Source organism: Lolium rigidum, chromosome 2 (genome assembly GCF_022539505.1).
Source record: "Lolium rigidum isolate FL_2022 chromosome 2, APGP_CSIRO_Lrig_0.1, whole genome shotgun sequence".
NCBI classification, from domain to species: Eukaryota; Viridiplantae; Streptophyta; class Magnoliopsida; order Poales; family Poaceae; genus Lolium; species Lolium rigidum.
The window spans coordinates 285,918,531-285,939,505 of record NC_061509.1 but is presented as its reverse complement, the minus strand read 5'-3'; the positions used below and the strand labels follow the sequence as shown (position 1 = coordinate 285,939,505).

Sequence of the window (20,975 nt, the reverse complement as noted above, 5' to 3'; positions counted from 1 at the left end):
ATAGCAAAAGAGGCAATGCGAAATAAAAGGCAGAATCTGTCAAAACAGAACAGTCCGTAAAGATGGATTTTATTGAGGCACAAGACTTGCTCAAATGAGAATGCCCAAATTGAATGAAAGTTGCGTACATATCTGAGGATCACGCACATAAATTGGCATAATTTTCTGAGCTACCTACAGAGAGGCAGATCGGAATTCGTGACAGAAAGAAATGCATGCTATGCGCAGCAATCCAAATCTAGTATTCACTTTACTATCAAAGACTTTACTTGGCACAACAAAGCACACAACTAAGATAAGGAGAGGTTGCTACAGTAGTAAACAACTTCCAAGACTCAAATATAAAACAAAAATACTGTAGTAAAAACATGGGTTGTCTCCCATAAGCGCTTTCTTTAACGCCTTTCGACTAGGCGCGAAAGTGTATATCAAGTATTATCAAGAGACGAAGTATCAACATCATAACTTGTTCTAATAATAGAATCAAAAGGTAACTTCATTCTCTTTCTAGGGAAGTGTTCCATACCTTTCTTGAGAGGAAATTGATATTTAATATTACCTTCCTTCATATCAATGATGGCTCCAACGAGTTCGAAGAAAAGGTCTTCCCAATATAATGGGACAAGATGCATTGCATTCAATATCCAAGACAACAAAATCAACGGGGACAAGGTTATTGTTAACGGTAATGCGAACATTGTCAACTCTCCCCAAAGGTTTCTTTATAGCATTATCAACAATATTAACATCCAAATAACAATTTTTCAATGGTGGCAAGTCAAGCATATTATAAATTTTCTTAGGCATAACGGAAATACTTGCACCAAGATCACATAAAGCATTACAATCAAAGTTATTGACCTTCATCTTAATGATGGGCTCCCAACCATCCTCTAACTTTCTAGGAATAGAAGTTTCAAGTTTTAGTTTCTCTTCTCTAGCTTTTATGAGAGCATTTGTAATATGTTTTGTGAAAGCCAAATTTATAGCACTAGCATTGGGACTCTTAGCAAGTTTTTGTAAGAACTTTATAACTTCAGAGATATGGCAATCATCAAAATCCAAACCATTACAATCTAAAGCAATGGGATCATCATCCCCAATGTTGGAAAAAATTTCAGCAGTTTTATCACAGGCAGTTTCAGCAGTTTTAGCAGTTTCAGGCAATTTTGCACGCTTTGCACTAGGAGTGGAAACATTGCCAACACCAATTATTTTACCATTGATAGTAGGAGGTGCAGCAACATGTGGAGCATTAACATTACTAGTGGTGGTAATAGTCCAAACTTTAGCTACATTATTCTCTTTAGCTAGTTTTTCATTTTCTTCTCTTTCCCACCTAGCATGCAATTCGGCCATCAATCTTATATTCTCATTAATTTTAACTTGGATGGAATTTGCTGTAGTAACAATTTTATTTTCAATATCCTCAGGTTTAGCAGACATTTTATTAATTAAAGAAGATTGTGACGCAGACATGTATGAGATTCGGTTTTCAGCATTTGCAAGTTTAGTTTGCAACCCCGAAATCTCCATATTCAGATTTTCAAGTTGATTTCCTATATTCTTCAACAAGGTAGATTGTTCATTCATAGTTTTAGTAAACAATTTATTTTGCTCATATTGTGATTGCATAAAGCTCTTGGTGGATCTTTCAATTTCTAACATCTTTCCCTCATTAGGTGAAACATATCTACCATAAGAGTTACCATTAGCAGGATATGGCCTAGAATTTTGAGCAACCAATGAAGCTAACGGCACATTATTAGGATCAACATTAGTCCTACCATTCACAAGCATAGACATAATAGCATCAATCTTATCACTCAAGGAAGAGGTTTCTTCGACAGAATTTACCTTCTTACCTTGTGGAGCTCTTTCCGTGTGCCATTCCGAGTAATTAATCATCATATTATCAAGGAGCTTTGTTGCTTCACCAAGAGTGATGGACACAAAGGTACCTCCAGCAGCTGAATCCAATAGGTTCCGCGAAGAAAAGTTCGATCCTACATAAAAGGTTTGGATGATCATCCAAGTAGTCGATCCATGGGTTGGGCAATTTTTAACCAAAGATTTCATTCTTTCCCAAGCTTGAGCAACATGTTCATTATCTAATTACTTGAAATTCATTATGCTACTTCTCAAAGATATAATTTTAGCGGGGGATAATATCTACCAATAAAAGCATCCTTGCATTTAGTCCATGAATCAATACTATTCTTAGGCGAGAGATAGCAACCAATCTTTAGCTCTTCCTCTTAATGAGAAAGGAAACAATTTTAATTTTATAATGTCACCATCTACATCTTTATACTTTTGCATTTCACACAATTCAACAAAGTTATTGAGATGGGCAGCGACATCATCAGAACTAACACCGGAAAATTGCTCTCGCATAACAAGATTCGATAAAGCAGGTTTAATTTCGAAGAATTCTGCTGTAGTAGCGGGTGGAGCAATAGGTGTGCATAGGAAATCATTATTATTTGTGGTTGTGAAGTCACACAACTTAGTATTTTCAGGAGTGGCCATTTTAGCAGTAGTAAATAAAGCAAACTAGATAAAATAAATGCAAGTAACTAATTTTTTTGTGTTTTTGATATAGAGTGCAAGGCAGTAAATAAAGTAAAGCTAGCAACTAATTTTTTTGTGTTTTGATAAAATGCAGCAAACAAAGTAGTAAATAAAATAAAGCAAGACAAAAACAAAGTAAAGAGATTGGATTGTGGAGACTCCCCTTGCAGCGTGTCTTGATCTCCCGACAACGGCGCCGGAAAATATCTTCGCTGGCGTGTAGTTGACGTGGGAGTTAGAAATCTTTGTGGAGTAACTTTTCTTCAGTTCCCCGGCAACGGCGCCAGAAAATATGCTTGATGGCGTGTACAACACACGTCCGTTGGGAACCCCAAGAGGAAGGTATGATGCGCACAGTAGCAAGTTTTCCCTCAGAAAGAAACCAAGGTTTATTGAACCAGGAGGAGCCAAGAAGCACGTTGAAGGTTGATGGCGGCGAGATGTAGTGCGGCGCAACACCAGGGATTCCGGTGCCAACGTGGAACCTGCACAACACAACCAAAGTACTTTGCCCCAACGAAACAGTGAGGTTGTCAATCTCACTCGACTTGCTTGTAACAAAGGATTAGATGTATAGTGTGGATGATGATTGTTTGCAAGAAAACAGTAGAACAAGTATTGCGGATTGTATTCGAGTATAAAAGAATGGACCGGGGTCCACGGTTCACTAGACGTGTCTCTCCCATAAGATAAATAGCATGTTGGGTGAACAAATTACGATCGGGCAATTGACAAATAGAGAGGGCATATCAATGCACATACATGATATAATGAATATTGTGAGATTTAATTGGGCATTACGACAAAGTACATAGACCGCTATCCGAGCATGCATCTATGCCTAAAAAGTCCACCTTCGAGGTTATCATCCGAACCCCTTCCAGTATTAAGTTGCAAAACAACGGACAATTGCATTAAGTATGGTGCGTAATGTAATCAATAACTACATCCTCGGACATAGCATCAATGTTTTATCCCTAGTGGCAACGGCACATCCACAACCTTAGAACTTTCCGTCATTGTCCCAGATTTAATGGAGGCATGAACCCACTATCGAGCATAAATACTCCCTCTTGGAGTTAAGAGTAAAAACTTGGCCGAGCCTCTACTAATAACGGAGAGCATGCAAGATCATAAACAACACATAGGTAATAGATTGATAATCAAAATAACATAGTATTCTCTATCCATCGGATCCCGACAAACACAACATATAGAATTACGGATAGATGATCTTGATCATGTTAGGCAGCTCACAAGATCCGACAATGAAGCACATGAGGAGAAGACAACCATCTAGCTACTGCTATGGACCCATAGTCCAGGGGTGAACTACTCACTCATCACTCCGGAGGCGACCATGGCGGTGAAGAGTCCTCCGGGAGATGATTCCCCTCTCCGGCAGGGTGCCGGAGGAGATCTCCAGAATCCCCCGAGATGGGATTGGTGGTGACGGCGTCTTAGTAAGGTTTTCCGTATCGTGGCTCTCGGTACTGGGGGTTTCGCGATGAAGGCTATTTGTAGGCGGAAGGGCAGGTAAAGGGGCGTCACGAGGGGCCCACACCACAGGCCGGCGCGGCCGGGGTCCGGGCCGCGCCGCCTCGGTGTCCGGCCACCTCGTGGCCCCACTTCGACTCTCCCTCGGTCTTCCGGAAGCTTCGTGGCAAAATAGGACCCCGGGCGTTGATTTCGTCCAATTCCGAGAATATTTCCTTACTAGGATTTCGAAACCAAAAACAGCGAGAAAACGAGCAAGCGGCTCTTCGGCATCTCGTTAATAGGTTAGTGCCGGAAAATGCATAAACACGACATATAATGTGTATAAAACATGTAGATATCATCAATAATGTGGCATGGAACATAAGAAATTATCGATACGTCGGAGACGTATCAGATACCACTGATGGGATTCGTAGCATAGAAAACAAAAAAATTCCTACCGTGAGAACGCAATCCAAGCCAAGATGCAATCTAGAAGACGGTAGCAACGAGGGGATGAACGAGACTAACCCTTGAAGATTTCCAAAGCCTACAAGAGGAGGCTCTCGTTGCTGCGGTAGACGATCACTTGCCGCTTTCAAAAGCGCGTAGAAGATCTTCACGGTGCCACAATCAGGCAGCACCTCCGTACTCGGTCACACGTTCGGTGTTGATGAAGACGACGTCCTTCTCCCCGTTCCAGCGGGCAGCGGAAGTAGTAGCTCCTCCTTCAATCCCGGCAGCACGATGGCGTGGTGGCGGTGTCGATGGAGATCTCCAGCGGAGCTTCGCTAAGCGTTGCAGGAGAGGTGGAGGAGGTGGGGCGGCTAGGGTTTGGGAGAGGGGGTGGCCGGGGCGCCGGCCGGGAGCCCCCTTTGATGGTGCGGCCAAGAGTGGCTACCCCTCCCTCTCCTCCTCTTTATATAGGTGGAATCCCTAGGGTTTGCCCAAAGTCTTCGAATAAGACCCCAAACCAAAACCTTCCATATGACATGAAACCTACCCAAGGTGGGATTCCCACTTGAGGTGGGATTCCCACCTTTCCTTGGGAGGGGTGGCCGGCCACCTTGGTGGAGTCCACCCGGGACTCCACCCCTCTAGGGTTGGCCGGCCAAGCTTGGTGGAGTCCCTCCGGGACTCCGCCTTCCATAGTGATTTCTTCCGGACTTTTCTAGAACCTACCATAAATGCACCGAATCATTTCCAAACTTGGAATATGACTTCCTATATATGAATCTTATTCTCCGGACCATTCCGGAACTCCTCGTGATGTCCTAGATCACATTCGAGACTCCGAACAAAACTTCGAACTCCATTCCATATTCAATATCTACTAATACGACATCAAACCTTAAGTGTGTCACCCTACGGTTCGTGAACTATGTAGACATGGTTGAGATCTCTCTCCGACCAATAACCAATAGCGGGATCTGAAGATCCATAATGGCTCCCACATATTCAACGATGACTTAGTGATCGAATGAACCATTCACATACGATACCGATTCCCTTTGTCACGCAACATTTTACTTGTCCGAGGTTTGATCATCGGTATCTCTATACCTTGTTCAACCTTGTCTCCTGACAAGTACTCATTACTCGTACCGTGGTATGTGGTCTCTTATGAACCATTCATATGCTTGCAAGCTAATATAGACGACATTCCACAGAGAGGGCCCAGAGTATATCTATCCGTCATCGGGATGGACAAATCCCACTGTTGATCCATATGCCTCAACTCATACTTTCCGGATACTTAATCCCACCTTTATAACCACCCATTTACCCAGTGGCGTTTGATGTAATCAAAGTACCAATCCGGTATAAGTGATTTACATGATCTCATGGTTGAAAGGACTAGGTAACTATGTATCGAAAGCTTATAGCAAATAACTTAATGACGTGATCTTATGCTACGCTTAATTGGGTGTGTCCATTACATCATTCACATAATGACATAACCTTGTTATTAATAACATTCAATGTTCATGATCATGAAACTATGATCATCTACTAATCAATAAGCTAGTTATACAAGAGGCTTACTAGGGACTCCTTGTTGTTCACATAACACACATGTATCAATGTTTCGGTTAATACAATTATAGCATGGTATGTAAACATTATCATACACACAAAGATATATAATAACCATTTATTATTGCCTCTTGGGCATATCTCCAACAATATGGAGCATCCGGCGGAGGTGCGTTTTTAGCGCGCGCCAACGCGCGCTGCATTTTGGCGCATCCGGCGGGGCAAAATTCGGCCCAGCGCGCGCCATCCGTTTACAGCGCGGCGGAAGGAAGGAAGGTTTAGCGCGTCGAATTTTTATGCGCCTGTTGGAGATGCTCTAAGCTAAGGGGCTAGCAGTCATGGCACCCGTTAGGTTTCTCCTCTTTTGTTGTTGTAGTGAACCAGGTTGGTTCTTTTAAAGGAAATTGGAAAGGAAACCCTCTTTCATAAAGGGAAAAGGCCAAAACCATATTTGTTGGCGTCAGATTCAATTCCATTATTGTTTACGTCAACACCCTACTTAGACATTTTTTCCTGATAATAAGAAAACACGACAACTTGATGCTTGGTAATTTCCCCTCTCCTTTTAGGGTAGGTAATGCTAGATTTATAGAGATATTAGCTAAACAGATTAAGCCTGGTGCAATCCCTGGCTTCTCAGCATTTTCCGCGTGTGCATCACCGTGTGGGGCCCGCCACCGAGCGTCCTCTCCTTTCTTTTTGCGTTCCCATCTCATCTCGCCCTGATCCGATCCGTTCTTCGTCCTGCACCATAATTGAGAGAGAGGGTCAGAGTTGGAGCATCGCATTCCACCTCGCTGGAGTCGGCGACCTCGGGGCTCTTCGCGGCACAGAAAACGGTGGCTAAAGAGCCACCGACAAGCAAAATACCTAGGGTGAGGGGTGCAGCGGTCGCCGCCGCCGGAGATGAACAAGCTGCGGCGGAGCTTAGATGGAGGCCGGGAGCTCTAGAGGACCGGTGGAGGTGGAGCTTTGGGGAGGGCAAGGCGGCCACGGGCAGTGGAGGTATTCATCTTCTCCGGAGGTGTTCGTGGTGGGGCGGCGGTGGCACTCTTCATTTTCTTCGATGGTGGCGGCGTCGGCCCTCTCCTCACCCTAGGGGGAAAAGTTGTCGCAAAGCTGATTGATAGTTTTTTTTTTGTTGCCACGAGCTTGAATCTGATTTAGCTCACTGATGGAAAAGATTATTGGCTATGTTGGGCCAATTTGAGCCCATCGCACGTGCAGTCGCAGGCCGGAGCTCGACCACTGCACTCGTCCCCCAAAACCCTACACCACGTCCAGCGAGGAGGACGGGAGCAGTGAACCCCACCTCCCGCCGCCGCCGCCGCCGCCGCCATGGCGCTCCGCCGGATCAACCCGAGCAAGAAGCCCCTCCTCCATCTCCCCCGCCCCTTCTCCTCGTCCTCCTCCTCCAACCCCCCCTTCCCTCCTCCTCCACCGCCGCACTCCGACGACCCCGACGCCTCCCACAGCGGTGAGCCCCCGCAGAGGCCCTCGCTCTTCAGCGACCTCCGCGAGCGCCTGCGGTCGTCCCCGGCGCCGCCCCCACCGCGGCGGATCCCGACCACCCCGCCCCGTCCCGCCGTGCCCCTCAACGACATCCGGCGCAGCCTCGAGACCTTCCGCGCCGAGTCCCGGAACCCCGGCGGCGCCGCGTCGACGCCGACGTCGCCCCTCTTCTCCAGCGGCGGCGGGGGCACCCCGTCGTTCCAGGACCTGCTCAGGAGCAGCGGCCCCCCGGCGGCCCGTCCCCCCAACGCCGACGGCGCCAAGCCGGTCGCCTTCGACTTCACCGCTCTCCGCGAGGGCCTCCGGAAGATCGACCCGCGGCAGCAGCAGAAGCAGCCGCCCAAGGAGTTCCTCTCACCGACCTCAAATGGCATCTTCGCCAAGGAGAGAGCCGGGACAGAGGCGGACGATCCGGACGCTGCCGTCATGCTCTACAAGACCTACACCTACGAAGCCCTCGGGAAGGAGCTCCAGGAGCTGCGGCCGCCGGGCGCGGGGAAGGACGGCAAGGAGTGGTTCTCGCTCCAGGAGCTGCAAGGCCGGATAGCCAAGCTGGCCGCCAAGGACAAGGACATGCGGTTGGGTGGGCAGTTCGATGCTTTGAAGCAGAGCATGAGGAACATCGTGAAAACCGATAAGCAGAAGAATATCAGAAACAGTAATCTCATCTGACCTAGCACTGATTCTTTTCCTTTCTTTCCATATAATTCTCAACTGAGCTTGTATTGTCTTGTGCTTGACCGGGAGCAGTGGGTGGAATGTTTCCGATTGCAAACCTTCCTGGGAACCCGATACCGGAGTACCTGAGTCAACCACCCCAGGAGGAGTTGCTAGAGAGGGTGAGATTATCCCTTTTTTTTCCTAGTATTTCATCTCTTGTCTCTGCTCCGTGGGTGCATTGCCTGATTATCGTTCGTTGCCTCTCCAGTATTTCCATCCCGACCACATGTCAGGCGAAGAGAAGATGAAATTGGAGCTTCAGAAGGTGAGGGACGAGTTCAAGATGTCCGAGAACGACTGTGGTTCTGCAAGAGTCCAAAGTAAGTATCTTACCCTTTATACTTGCATAATACCAGAAAACTGTGATACACATCTGAACACAAGTAGAATATGCTGACTTGCCAATACCGTGTTTCAATGCTGTGTCTCTCTTCCATAACTAGTCTAATGTTGTTGATGAGTAGTGAATGTTTAATATTTGATCATTTTCGTGTTCGCAAAAGAAGGCGGCCATGATTTGATATGACTCCAAGACCAAATTTCCTTGAGTAGCTGATATAGGCTATGCTAAATGTCGCAGTAAAGACTTTTCAGAATCTTCACTTGATAACCTAGTAGTTTTGTCAACTGTAGTACAACTGAGAAATGGTTCAGTTAGGGTGTGTTTGGTAGCCCGAGCCAACAGAGATTAGCTATCTGCTCTCATACAAGCTGACCCTAGCATAGTTGAGCTCAGATTTTTTCACGTGTTTGTTAGGTCGGGCCAACGAAGATATGTTGAGTCCATCCGTTGTTTGTTGAGTTGTATGGGTTGAGAATAGCTGAGGGGTCTACAATTTGTACAAAGACCCCTGCATACAAAAATGAAACATGACCAGATCCCTAGACACAAAATTAAAAGCAATCGGGTCCCTGTAAACAGAAAAAAAGCAATCGGGTCCCTGGCAGCTCCGGTGAGGGAGCTCCGGCGAGGCTTGGGAGCTCCGGCGCCGACCTTGGGGCGGAGGACTCCGTGGCCTGGTCGACCTCGTGGAGAGGATTCGTCTCCATGGCGCGGGATGGCGACGGCGTGACGAATTTCGGCCCGCTGCAGCTCCTCCACGAGGTCCTGCCGGCCGCTGGTACGAGGAGACGCGGCTGGGCTTCTTGCTGGTGCGGCGGAAGGAAGCCGCGGGGCGGCGCGCGCGTCACCGTCGTGAGGGAACGCCGCGGGAGGGGGTGGAGGCCGCGGGGCGGGCCGGCGCCGGCGTGAGGGAACGCGACGGGGCGGGACAGCGCCGGCGTGAGGGAAGGACGCGACGGGGCGGGACATCGCCGGCGTGAGGGAGGGACGTGGCGAGGCGGGACGGCGCCGTCGGGAGGCTGGCCTTGGCGCCGGCCGGAGGGAAGGAGGTGGGCAGGAGCACGATGGGAGAGAAGAAATGGGGGCAAATGAAGAGAGGAAGAGGTGGGGGTGAGGGTCTGGGTGGGGCGCGGCGCGGCGCGTACAGTGTTTTGCGGGACGAGTTCGACCGGGATGACTAGAGAAGCTCGATTTGAGCTTCTCTCCTCAACCAGGCTCTGAGGCCTTTTTCGTATGGGTTGGGCAGTGCTGAGTTGCCCCGACCCGACCTAACAAACACAATCTTTGTCTAAAATCTGGGTTGGGAGGAGAATATCTGGGTTGGTCCGATCTACCAAACACGCCCTTAACTTCAAGTGTTGACATGGTTCAGTGAACTTCAAGCATTACATTTTTTGTACGGTAACAGGTTTTTTTCCCCCATATTCTTCTGTAGCTAGTAACTGATTAGTGAGAAAAGAGGTCTGGCTGATAGAATATATGTTTTCAAATTCTGGTTCTTCTAGACTTTGGTTACTGCAAGTTTTGCCCTACTAAACTAAATAGATATCATTAGACCTGTCAGCTGTCACTTGAAAGATTCACTCTATTCTCGAGGTCTTGAGCAGTTCTTCTAGGCTTGCTGGCAATCTTGTTTTGTTATGCTTAACATTGTTAGAAGCAGCTTGTACATGTATTCCTGGAACTAAATACCTTTGAGCTCTCATGTATTTTCGCCCTCTATTCTCGAGCTCTTGAGCAGTTCTGATATATATTTTGTATGTAGAGCATTTCATACTGTTCTATCTTTGATTGCATCTTTGCTAGGCACATTGTGCATGTTACTGATAGTATGCATATCTTTGTTTTTCAGTAGCCCAACTGACACTAAAAATCAAGCATCTGTCATCTGTTCTACACAAAAAGGTATGTGCAATGTTTCATTTCCCTTTATCCATATCATGCCGTATTTGCTCTTTTACCTAAACACCACTTTTGGAATTGTATGGAGTTCATTCAGTTTGGTCAAGTGACATGTGGACTCCATTGTTATGGTGATGCAGGACAAGCATTCTAGGAAGGGTCTTCAGGATATGGTCCAGAGGAGGAAGAAATATCTCAAGTACCTACGGCGAACCGACTGGGACTCGTACTGCATGGTCCTCTCCAAGCTGGGGCTCCGCGACATACCTGAGTACAAAGCGCCTGACTACAAGAAGACCCAGCCTACGAAGGCCCAATCTAAGAAGAGCAAGAGCAAGAGGAAGAGAAAGATGAAGGCGTAGAGCCAGTGAGACAGATTTGGCGATTGATTAGTTTTCCACACTTCTCTTTTGGCTGTCAATTGCATGGCAATAGAATCCATCAGATAGACGGACGTCTAGGCTCGAGATTTCTCGATCCGGTCTTTGCAGTGTTGTAATTTTTTGAGTTATTTTCTCCTGTAATAACCAGTTGTTTGGATAGCCGTATGTTTCTTGTTCTGTATGACAACTGACAACAACAGATTGTTTATTGCAAAGGTCTCAGCTCTCCCCCGCCCTGTTTGTTATCAGGCTAAGGGATTGAGGAACAAACGGGATAATTACCAGTTTTACTCATCATTTTTATTATATGGTGCTTTGTTAGCTTGTTTGTAATGGAATACATGTCACTTTATATGAGATGACTTTACCATGTCAGTAATCTGGATCAACCAAGGCAAATCAATCGCTCAAATTTTTGTTGCTGCTTGTTAATTGTCTTCTATAAAAAGGGTTAAAAGCTGCTGAAATGGCGAGTAGTAATTGAAAATTGCTTAGACAAATAAATGGATATGCTGACTGCAGAGTGAATCTTGGGGAAAAAAGGGGTTCAGTGCACCAGACCAGAGCAACGAAATCTAACAACTGAGCAACAAAGGGCAGGATATACAGGATCATGTATACGCTTTTTTGGCCCGCACAGGATTATACATTGTCGCATCATAAGGAGAGTCGGAGACAAAGACACGCGGAATCGAAAGAAAAAGTGTAAAAGACGCAGTATCAACCCGAGTTGAAACCGGCAGAAAACAACAAGGAAGGAGGCCAGCCTCATTTGTGTTTCAGTTGGATCGTCCGGCACAAGTTATGTTTAGGTTAGAGATTGCATTGTACTCGAAGTCTCTAAGGGTGCGTTTGGTTTGCGCCCTGCTCAGCCCCACCAAATTCTGGGCGTGCTAAAATTTTGGCAAACCAATCCTCCGCAAGCGTTTTGCCAATGATTTGGCAAAAAAATACACTACACCGCTCGGACTGGGATGGGCTAGCCAAAAAATTGGAGGCCAACCAAATAAGAGCCAAGTAACCAAGGCGTGCCAACTTTTTGGTAAGGCTAGCATGGGATCCAAACCAAACAGACCCTAAGACCTCACGAGAGGATCGACAAGAAACAATACTAGTCTCTACTATATTAAATGGCTAGAGGTGGTAAGATGGTTGGTACGTCCCGTCTCCTTGAGTATTCCGCACGGAAAGAAAAGAAAAATTGGCATGGAGCGATCTGGGAAGAAACAAAACTGGCGCACTTCAGATCTCCCCTACTTTCGAAACCACCATGGCAGTCCATCTTTCCCACGACCAGGCCTACGACCCTGTGCTCCCCACGATTCTTTGTGCCCCCTCTTGCGCCACTACCTTGCGCCCCCTCTACGACGCCTCCTCGTCCCCATTCGGGCGAGGAACCGCTGCCCCAATCGCATGTCGCATTTGTCCCGCCGCCGGCTCCAGAGGTTCCATCCTCCGTGCAAGGACTCACCCCTATCACTACGAGCTTGAAAGAACCGATGTCGCCGCTTCTACCTTCGCCGAGCATGGAGAACTCTATGTACACTGGCACCGATAAGCCGGGGATCGGGGCCGCACTTGCATCTCATCTTGTGGATGTCTGCGTTGTGGCCTGGAGGCGACAAGATTGCTAGCCTAACTGCGTGCGCCCATGCGATGCGACCGCCCCTTTTGACCCTGGGCACATATCCCCTTTTTTTCTCTGCCATGGAAGCCGAAGGTCAGCAAGTTCTTTTGATGACATCTGTACTGCCTTCTCGAGTAGATTTTGTTTAAAACAAGCCTTGTTTTGTTCTGCTAACATTCTTCGTGCTTTGAGGGATTGATTTGTTCCACAATGTTTGTTACTTATCACATTGTTGCATGAATAACCAAATCCAATAGTTGATAAATATTGTCAAGATATTTTAGATGTGGACATTAATGGTGACGAGTAGCGTGGATAGTACATGGACATGAGCAGTTTGTGATGCGTATGCAGGTGTTGCTATGTGATCCAGGGAAGAAGCAGCTGCCGGACGTCCCCTATCCCATCTCTTGTCCGGGAGTTCGTGAGGCTCACCATCCCCAAACCTTCCCATAAGTAAATGCTCCTATATATTCTGAGTACTTTGGTCCTCCCATCTCTTTATTCAGATTTGGAACTGTATGGTCTAAATTTGTTTATCTTCATCTCAGCATTGTGCATCTGTAGCATAGACGAGAGCATTTGACAAGGGCAATCACTACACCATTCTTCTGGTGTTCCTGCCGACGTGTTACACCACCAATCTGCACTAGAAGAATTTCTCTGAATTTGGATCGTGAGTCCTCTGATGTACACAATGTTCTTGAGCCACCAATGCACGCCTCTGCTCTGAACCTCTATGCGTGTCTCCCCCAGTTTAGTTTTGACAGGTCCGTTGTGGTTGTTGCCAGTCAAAAGGGCTTTCCCATTGTTCTTTTGTTTTTCCATCTTAGTTGAATCAAACCCACTAGCTTCTCATTTTGATGCAAGTTTCTTGCCACTGTCGCTGACCTGGAGAAAGCCAATGGGGTGCCGTTTAGGTTCCCGACCAGGTACGGCGCCTTGGATGCAGAAATGAAGGCTTTCTTTGGCTCCACAGGAGGCTCGCCACGGAGCCCGGAGGCTTCTTCATCAGCATATCATCACCGGCACCTAGGGACGCCCAGGAGACCACTACGTAAGCATTTCATTACCTCTTCTACAGTGATGAATTAATTAATTAATCTATCAATCATTTCATCTTTATGGTACTGCTTGTCATTATGCACTAGAAATTTGTACTGATACGATCACTTCCCTCTCCCAATCGCCGTTCATTTGAATTGAATTTTCTAATTGTCGAGAAGAAAAATACCATATAGGTATTCAACTGAACCTTGAGGATACATAAACATAAACTTTATGAGTACACTGTGAGAAACCTTTCATTCAGGGGTGTTTTCACTGCCTGATTGGTTGCCAATATCGCCACACATGCATTTTTGAGGCATGGATGTGTGCGTTTTCTGTTTAACATCATATTCTCTTCTACTAGTTCTGAAGACTGATATGCTAATCATTCTATTTCCCGAATTTCAGCAGGATACATAACGTACATATGATTCTCTTTTGCAATCCATCCATTGATATGGTTTCCGTGTTCTGATGTTGTAGGGAGCTTTCACATTATTAGGGTTTTCCTTCTTATTATTATCATGCAGATTTTGTAGCTTTCTCCGTAGATGGAAATCTGATGCTATGATCTTCCCCGTTCTGATGTTTGCATTTACTTGAATAGCCATGTACTTTCTGGAATTAGTCACATACAGGCGTGCGGTTTGAATGATGAGAAGACGCATGCTACGTTATAGATGATTCAGTGGTATGGAGATAGTGCAATATGTGTTGCTGATAATATTATTCAAGTTTGGCAGCTAGAAAATATAAAACATACTTACTGGTAATAATAGTGGTGTGGTTTACTGGGTCGCTTTCTATTCTGCTCTTGGCAGCAGATATTTGGTGATGAGTGATGACTTTGTAGAAAAGGTCATAACTGAGAATTCAGCGACAACACAAATTAGCAGTTTGGCATTAGTAGGTGTCTAGGGCTTTGGATTTTGATTATCTCTTTTTTCTTCTCAAAGGTCTGGTACGAGTGCACCTTACAATTAAATGCAGGTCTGCCACATTGCCTAATGAGGATGTAATTTGAGCAAGGAGGGTGGTTTTGATATTAGGAGGAGTGAGCTGAACAAATGACCCCCCCTTGATATGTTTCTCCCTTTGATGACCCCCCTTGGCCTTTCCTGAAGTTTTAGTAGTTTCGATCCTTACGTGATTCAGAAGCAAGTGAATTTTTCTTTGCAGGTTAGCAAAGGTTTTGGAAGAGAAGTAATAATAAAAAAACAAGTGTGTTACTTTATCCCTCAATCTGTTGCAAGTGGATCTTCCATTTTTGATTTACATTTACATTAAATACATATGTATATGCATGTTCTTAAGCACCCTTTAGATTTCGTCAGGTTACATTAAAATCAGTTTAAGAAAATGTAACACCAACACCTCGTCCTTTGATTTTTGGTGTTATTATTTTGGTGATTAGAAGCAGATGAAATATACTATTTGCAGTATGATTAGTTGATTACACAACACATATACCCCTGATTGATGTGGCAGTAAGTAATGTGATATAAAACGTGTATTCCTTTCACATGCAGTCCCTTAATTGTTGTATATGGTTATGGTTAACAAACAGTATAACGAGCAGTATGGCATGCCGTCCAATTCATTGATTTTGCATATTATGTTTGAAACTATATGTAGCTAGACAATGTCGAACTCTCTTAAATAGCCTAAGATAATAAATGGAAAAAGTAGAGAAGGGTATTATTTTCAGAGCTATAGTTCGCGATGATTGTTGCTCAGGTCGAGACCTTCAAACTTCAAAGTTCTTGAGTGTCAAATTTGGTTGCAAAACAAATCTGCAGCATCAGCCGCAAGCAGGTCTCAGACAAGTTGTATTTTTCTTACTTCTCAGTGGATCATTGTTATTCTCAGCGCATTGCGCATTGATATATTGTTGGTTCCTACTGCAGTGATTATCCTGAGGTAACCGGTGTATTCAATCGATGCACTGCAGGTTGAGGGAGGAGACCCGGCGTTGCTGGGATTTCGTCGACTGCCACAGGAGCACCGCGGCCCCAAGGCTGTTCCCTATCGTCATCGACCTCCCTCCCAGCAAATGCAGACATGCAGTTCATCCTGGTCCCGGTGTCCTGGTAACAAAAGGAATCTCTTGACCAGCTTCCGAACTTCTTATGTTTTTATCCTTATTATGTATCTGCAGCGCAGACAGTCTTCTTTAGGATGGACCATGGACGTCATCCGACATCAAATGTGCTTCCAATGTCCTAAAAAAGTTGCTAAATTTTTTCTAGCTATGGATTTATTTATAACTAAAATAGGTCTATATAACAAAAAAATCATTTCGGCTCCAAGGTGCATATGCTTCCTCCACCCAGAGAACATATCCCACCATCGTAGTCTATATTTTGATGAAGTTGAGAAACTTTTGTAGGTACAGAGGGAGTAGGAAAGATGGAAAGAATCCCTCAAAAAAAAAAAAGGAAAGATGGAAAGAACTTACGTGCCAATATGCAATTTCTGGTGTACATTCTTTAGAAATATGCATTTCTTCAAGTGGAATGAATCGAACATACTCCTGTCCACTATGTGGAAATTAGGTCAGCGAGGACGAAGCGTACTTCTATTTTTACGACAGAATGTCTGAAATCTGTATGTTAGAATAATGTTGTAGTTTCTGTCATAATTGTGTGATAAACACAATCGAATTTGTTGTTTGATGTGGTAAGGTTGGCAACAACGATTAAATCACCTAAAGCACTAACTAGATTGTGCATAGAGCAACAAGTTCAATTTGTTTTTCTTCTCTTTATAGAGTCCTGAAATATCGATTATATGAGAAAACGAGTTCGATCAGGTTTGTGATGCAACCATTGCATCCGTGCTTTAACAAAAAGCCAACCATGTCTTTGTTGCAGCGGTGGCAAATATTTGTGCAACCAGTTTTTTTTTGCACTCATGTTGAGCATATATAAATGTTATTTCAGTAATTCTTGCTTTTATATATCAGTGATGGATTATTTCATAACTTTTGTTCCATAAGAAATGTCTTAATTTTGTCTAATTTTAGATGTGTCTAAACAATATTTAATGTTGAGGTACATCAAAATTTAAATAAATATAATATATCTTTTATTATGGGATGGAGGGAGTACATAACCCGGCAAGTGATGCTCCATGAAGACTAACTGAATATTAGTAACTGAATATTAACACATGCAAAGGAGGTGCATAATGAGTTGGCTTATTTATTTATTTATTTTTATGCTTATTGAATATGATCATATCGAGAATTTATCTTTAGTGCACTACAAGGACCGGGATTATATCTTGTGAATTGAATTCTTTAATATTTTGAAACACATTTTTTGAATAAAGTATGCTTTCGAATATCATGCACTCCCTTTTAGTTCAATTTTAGTAAATTCAACTAAAAATGAACTAAAACCATGCAAACTATTATCTTTACATCTGCTATAACATGATCATATTTACATCTGTTATAAAATGTGTTATGAGGAAAAAAAGTTGAAGGGGTCGTGGCAACGCACGGGTATTCCACTAGTGTTTCTATAATTTCCACATTGTGGATTCCTTGCCTAAAACGGATTGTCATCCTGCTTAATTAAAAGGCAACATAATCGATCCCCCGATCGATCCTTAGAACAGATCCAGGCGTGGAACACAGAAAGAACACAAGATATACCACATGGACATGGCTGCAGAATCCTCGCTGCCGTCCGGCTTCGGCACGAGGCCATGGCTGGTCCAGGGGACGCGCGGCAGGGAGCGGCAGACATTCGTCGACTCGTCGGACGGGAGCTCGCACGCCATGGCCGTTCCCGAGATGCAAGGCAAGACGTGCCTAGGCTGCATCCACAACGGCGACTGGCTTCTGATGCTGGACGAGTCCACCTCCGAGTGCTTCCTCCTCCACCTCTCCTCCTCCGACGACGACCCATCCAACAAAAAGATCCCGCTGCCGCCTCTGGACGAGACGCTGGAGTGCATAGAGACGTGCGCGCTGCTCGGGGCGTCGCCGGCGGACCCGGACTGCGCCGTGGTGGTCGCCATTGCACGCGAGGTGGGATACGACGTAGAGATGTTCCTGCTTCACTGCCGCCCCGGTGATGGACATTGGACCAGGCTCGAGTCCCGGGATCTTAGTTTCCCGAACCTCATGATCAGCCATAGAGGAGAGATCTACTATTTTGGTGCCTCGCAAACGCTCTTGGCGATAGGCGGCGCCGGCGACGGTGACGACACTGTCCGCGCGCGGCTGATCGGCACGCTCGGTGGCGCCAGGGAGTGTCTCGACAGGGAGGCCATGTACTACGTCGTGGAGTAGTCCGGCGATCTCTTCGTCCTAGTGACCGAGAAGTTTGGGATCTTCCTCGACGACATCACAGTCACCAGCATCGCGGTGTACCGCGTGGACATCGAGTCCATGATGTGGGCGAGGGTGCATAACATCGGCGGCGACCGCGCCTTCCTCGTCTCCGGGCACTATGGCTTCTCCGTGCCCGTGGGTGGGGCTCTGGTGCCGCAGGGCAACTGTGTGTACCTTGTGTTGTCCAGCTGCGACTGCGAGAGGCTGTACAAGTTCTGCTTGGACGACATGACCATGAGCTTCTGTCAGATTCTTCCCCAACCTACCAAGCCTTGGTGCAGAGCATTCTGGGCCGTTCCTCCATCAACAACGGTGGTGAAAGAAAAAAAATTGTTGTTGTGCAGTGATCGACTAGCGCCTAAAGTTGAAGAGGATTGTGAGTCCATCCCTAGTTTGGAAGAGGAGGATACGCGGCCATGGCATGAGCTGCCGCTAAAATTGTTGGAGATGGTGGTCTCCAAGGTATCACTGGTGGATCGTCTCCGATTTCCGGCCGTGTGCAAGTCATGGAGCATGGTATCCAACCCAGTTGAGCATGCCAAGGTGTGGCCTTGGCTCATGCACTGCTCTGGTCGAGACGGGGTGTGCAAGCTGTTCGACCCTCTACGCTGCCAGGAGTACACCATAAGGGTTGAAACATTCGAGACGTCCGAAATCGAAGGCCAACATGACCGGCATATTTTTCGGTCCTCCAAAGATGGATGGGTGGCCGTGTCGATAGCTATGGAAATTGATGACATCTACATCATAAACCCGTTCATCAAAGAAATCGTGGAAGTCGCCATGCTCGAGAGGAGGTACCACTTCATGGGTATGTCGTGGTCCTCGATTGACCCGACATCTCCAGACTGCGTCTTCTTTGGTGTCTGCAGCAGGCACGATGGCAAAGCAGTTGGCGTGCTCACGTGTCGGCAGAACGAGGACGATTGGACAGAACAACATCTCGAATACTATGAAGGAGCCCCGTTCGCAGTCGCACATGCCAATCCCGTCTTTTTCAATGGCAAATTCTATTGCCTTAGTAGAATGGGCAATCTCGGTACGCTTGACCCGACAAGTGACACATGGACGATCTTGGAGAAGCCTAAGGGTACGTTTGGATTCAGCCCCAGCACGCCCTTCCAAATATTTGGCAGCCAAAATTTTGGTGAACGATTCGGCCGCCATCGGCACGCCCACGAATTGGCGTGAAAATGTATTGGGAGGCACAGACTAGCTTGGGCTTGCCAAATATTTGGAGCCAAACCAAATAGGAATAGATGGTTGCCCGCGTGCCATTATTTTGGTAAGGCGGATCCTGGCGTGAAACCAAACGCACCCTAAACCAATTCAAATGGAGATGGAATTCTTTGGCGACAACCACGAGGGGAGGGAGTTTTGCTACCTGGTTGAAGTGGGAGGGGATCTTGTCTCTGTGTTCATACGCAATGCTAACGAGCCACCACATGTGTTCAAGCTTAACGAGGAGGAGATGGCTTGGGTGGAGGTGCAAGACATTGGTGGCTCGACATTGTTTCTAGACTTCAGGGCCTCATACTCCGTGGTGTCGCCCGAAGCTGGGCATGGCAACAAGATCTACTTTCCAAGGTATTCCGAGGATGGGAAACAAGCGGCGTTCTATGATATGGAGGCCAAGGTGTACCACCCGTCATTTTATGGTTTGAAGCAACCATTGCAGTGTGTGTGGGTGGTGCCTAATCTACGAGCGCACATCTAGATTAAAATCATATACTATATCTTAGTTAGTGTGAATCCTTTGTTTGAAATTGCCCGTGGATGTTGAGGTATTACGGAGATATAAGTGTCCTTGTTATCTTCTTATATTAATATATTATTTTTTATATAAAGAAAAAAACATTGCAATAATGCACCAATCGATCATATTATTATAAACTTTGGAAGGGTGCAATGTTACAAGAGCATGTTACGTGGAACATATTGTGTTACATGATAAATCCGGAGTAAATGAATAGTTTGTTCCCGAGACTCGTTGACTTATAATCGTCGGCAGAGTGAATCTTTTTATAACCACATAGTGGGTTCTCATCCTTCGAGACTACGAGTGAAATAGGAGCACCGTCCGTTGACAAAAGGATCACCCTAAGATGATCATCTCATAACTATTGGAAACGAATCAAATCAGATAATTCTATTTCTCAACCTTTCTAACTTGCTCCTCCGGAACCAAAGTCGAAAGGATTGAAAAAGTCGAGTCATTCACAACCACTGATGAAAGATTCCTCGACAAGTTAAGCATTAGTAGTTCTTTTTCGAAATCAAGGCACGGAAGGAGAGCGGCAAGACGATGGTGGATTGGGTATGATCTACGCCTATCTTATGATGATCCATGTTGTTGCATATGAATTGATGATCCATGTTGTTACATATGAATTGATGATCAATGTTGTTGCATATGAATTGATGATCCATGTTGTTGCATATGAATTGATGATCCAACTTGTTTTCCATTGCTTTGCATCATATATTGTAGATGTTGTCTACCCTCGAAATGTACAAGCACCAACACGAGGACAAAGACTTCCCCTTTATGCACTGCTACAACAAGCTCCAAGGTTGCAAGAAATGGGACGACACTGTCCACACTCTCTTGAAGGACGGGGAGATGGGCCGGTCGATCCAGCCGGCGCCTCCACCGGGCGCCCCATTGGCAACAAGAAGGCCAAGGCCGACAGGAATGCGGCGCCGATATTGGCAGCCATGGACGCCTCCATCGAGAAGATGATCACCTCATTCTCGGTGGAGAACAAGGAAGCTGCCGATAGAACCGTCGTCGTGTGGAAGACCATCCTCGATAAGCAAGACACCAAGATCGAGTTGGAGAGGGAGAGGGTGGAGGCGGCGAATATGGAAGCTCACGCCGCTGCCATGAAGGCCCCCAACGAAGCGACGCAGCTATCGTTGGCCAAAATGTCTCAAGAATCGAAGATCTTGATGGCTGACATGGAGAAGATGGACCCCTTGGCGCGGGCGTGGCACGAGATG

At 45.9% G+C, this 20,975-nt stretch overlaps 1 protein-coding gene across 1 annotated transcript; it reads left to right on the top strand.

Annotated features, from left to right (window-relative positions):
* The first annotated feature begins 7,402 nt into the window (after nt 1-7,402).
* On the top strand, nt 7,403-11,278 carry LOC124689012. Its single transcript, XM_047222615.1, has 5 exons — nt 7,403-8,260; nt 8,353-8,441; nt 8,531-8,642; nt 10,518-10,570; nt 10,708-11,278. The coding sequence occupies exons 1-5, from the start codon at nt 7,429-7,431 to the stop codon at nt 10,927-10,929; spliced, it is 1,308 nt and encodes a 435-aa protein (XP_047078571.1). The 5' UTR covers nt 7,403-7,428; the 3' UTR covers nt 10,930-11,278.
* The last annotated feature ends 9,697 nt before the right edge of the window (nt 11,279-20,975 follow it).

What these genes read in the sequence shown, in the direction of transcription:
- LOC124689012 (XM_047222615.1), top strand. Translation starts at nt 7,429, where the DNA reads ATGGCGCTCCGCCGGATCAACCCGAGCAAGAAGCCCCTCCTCCATCTC. An exon ending in TGGTTCTGCAAGAGTCCAAA is followed by an intron (nt 8,643 to 10,517) that starts GTAAGTATCTTA and finishes TTTGTTTTTCAG; the next exon opens with TAGCCCAACTGACACTAAAA. An exon ending in CATCTGTTCTACACAAAAAG is followed by an intron (nt 10,571 to 10,707) that starts GTATGTGCAATG and finishes ATGGTGATGCAG; the next exon opens with GACAAGCATTCTAGGAAGGG.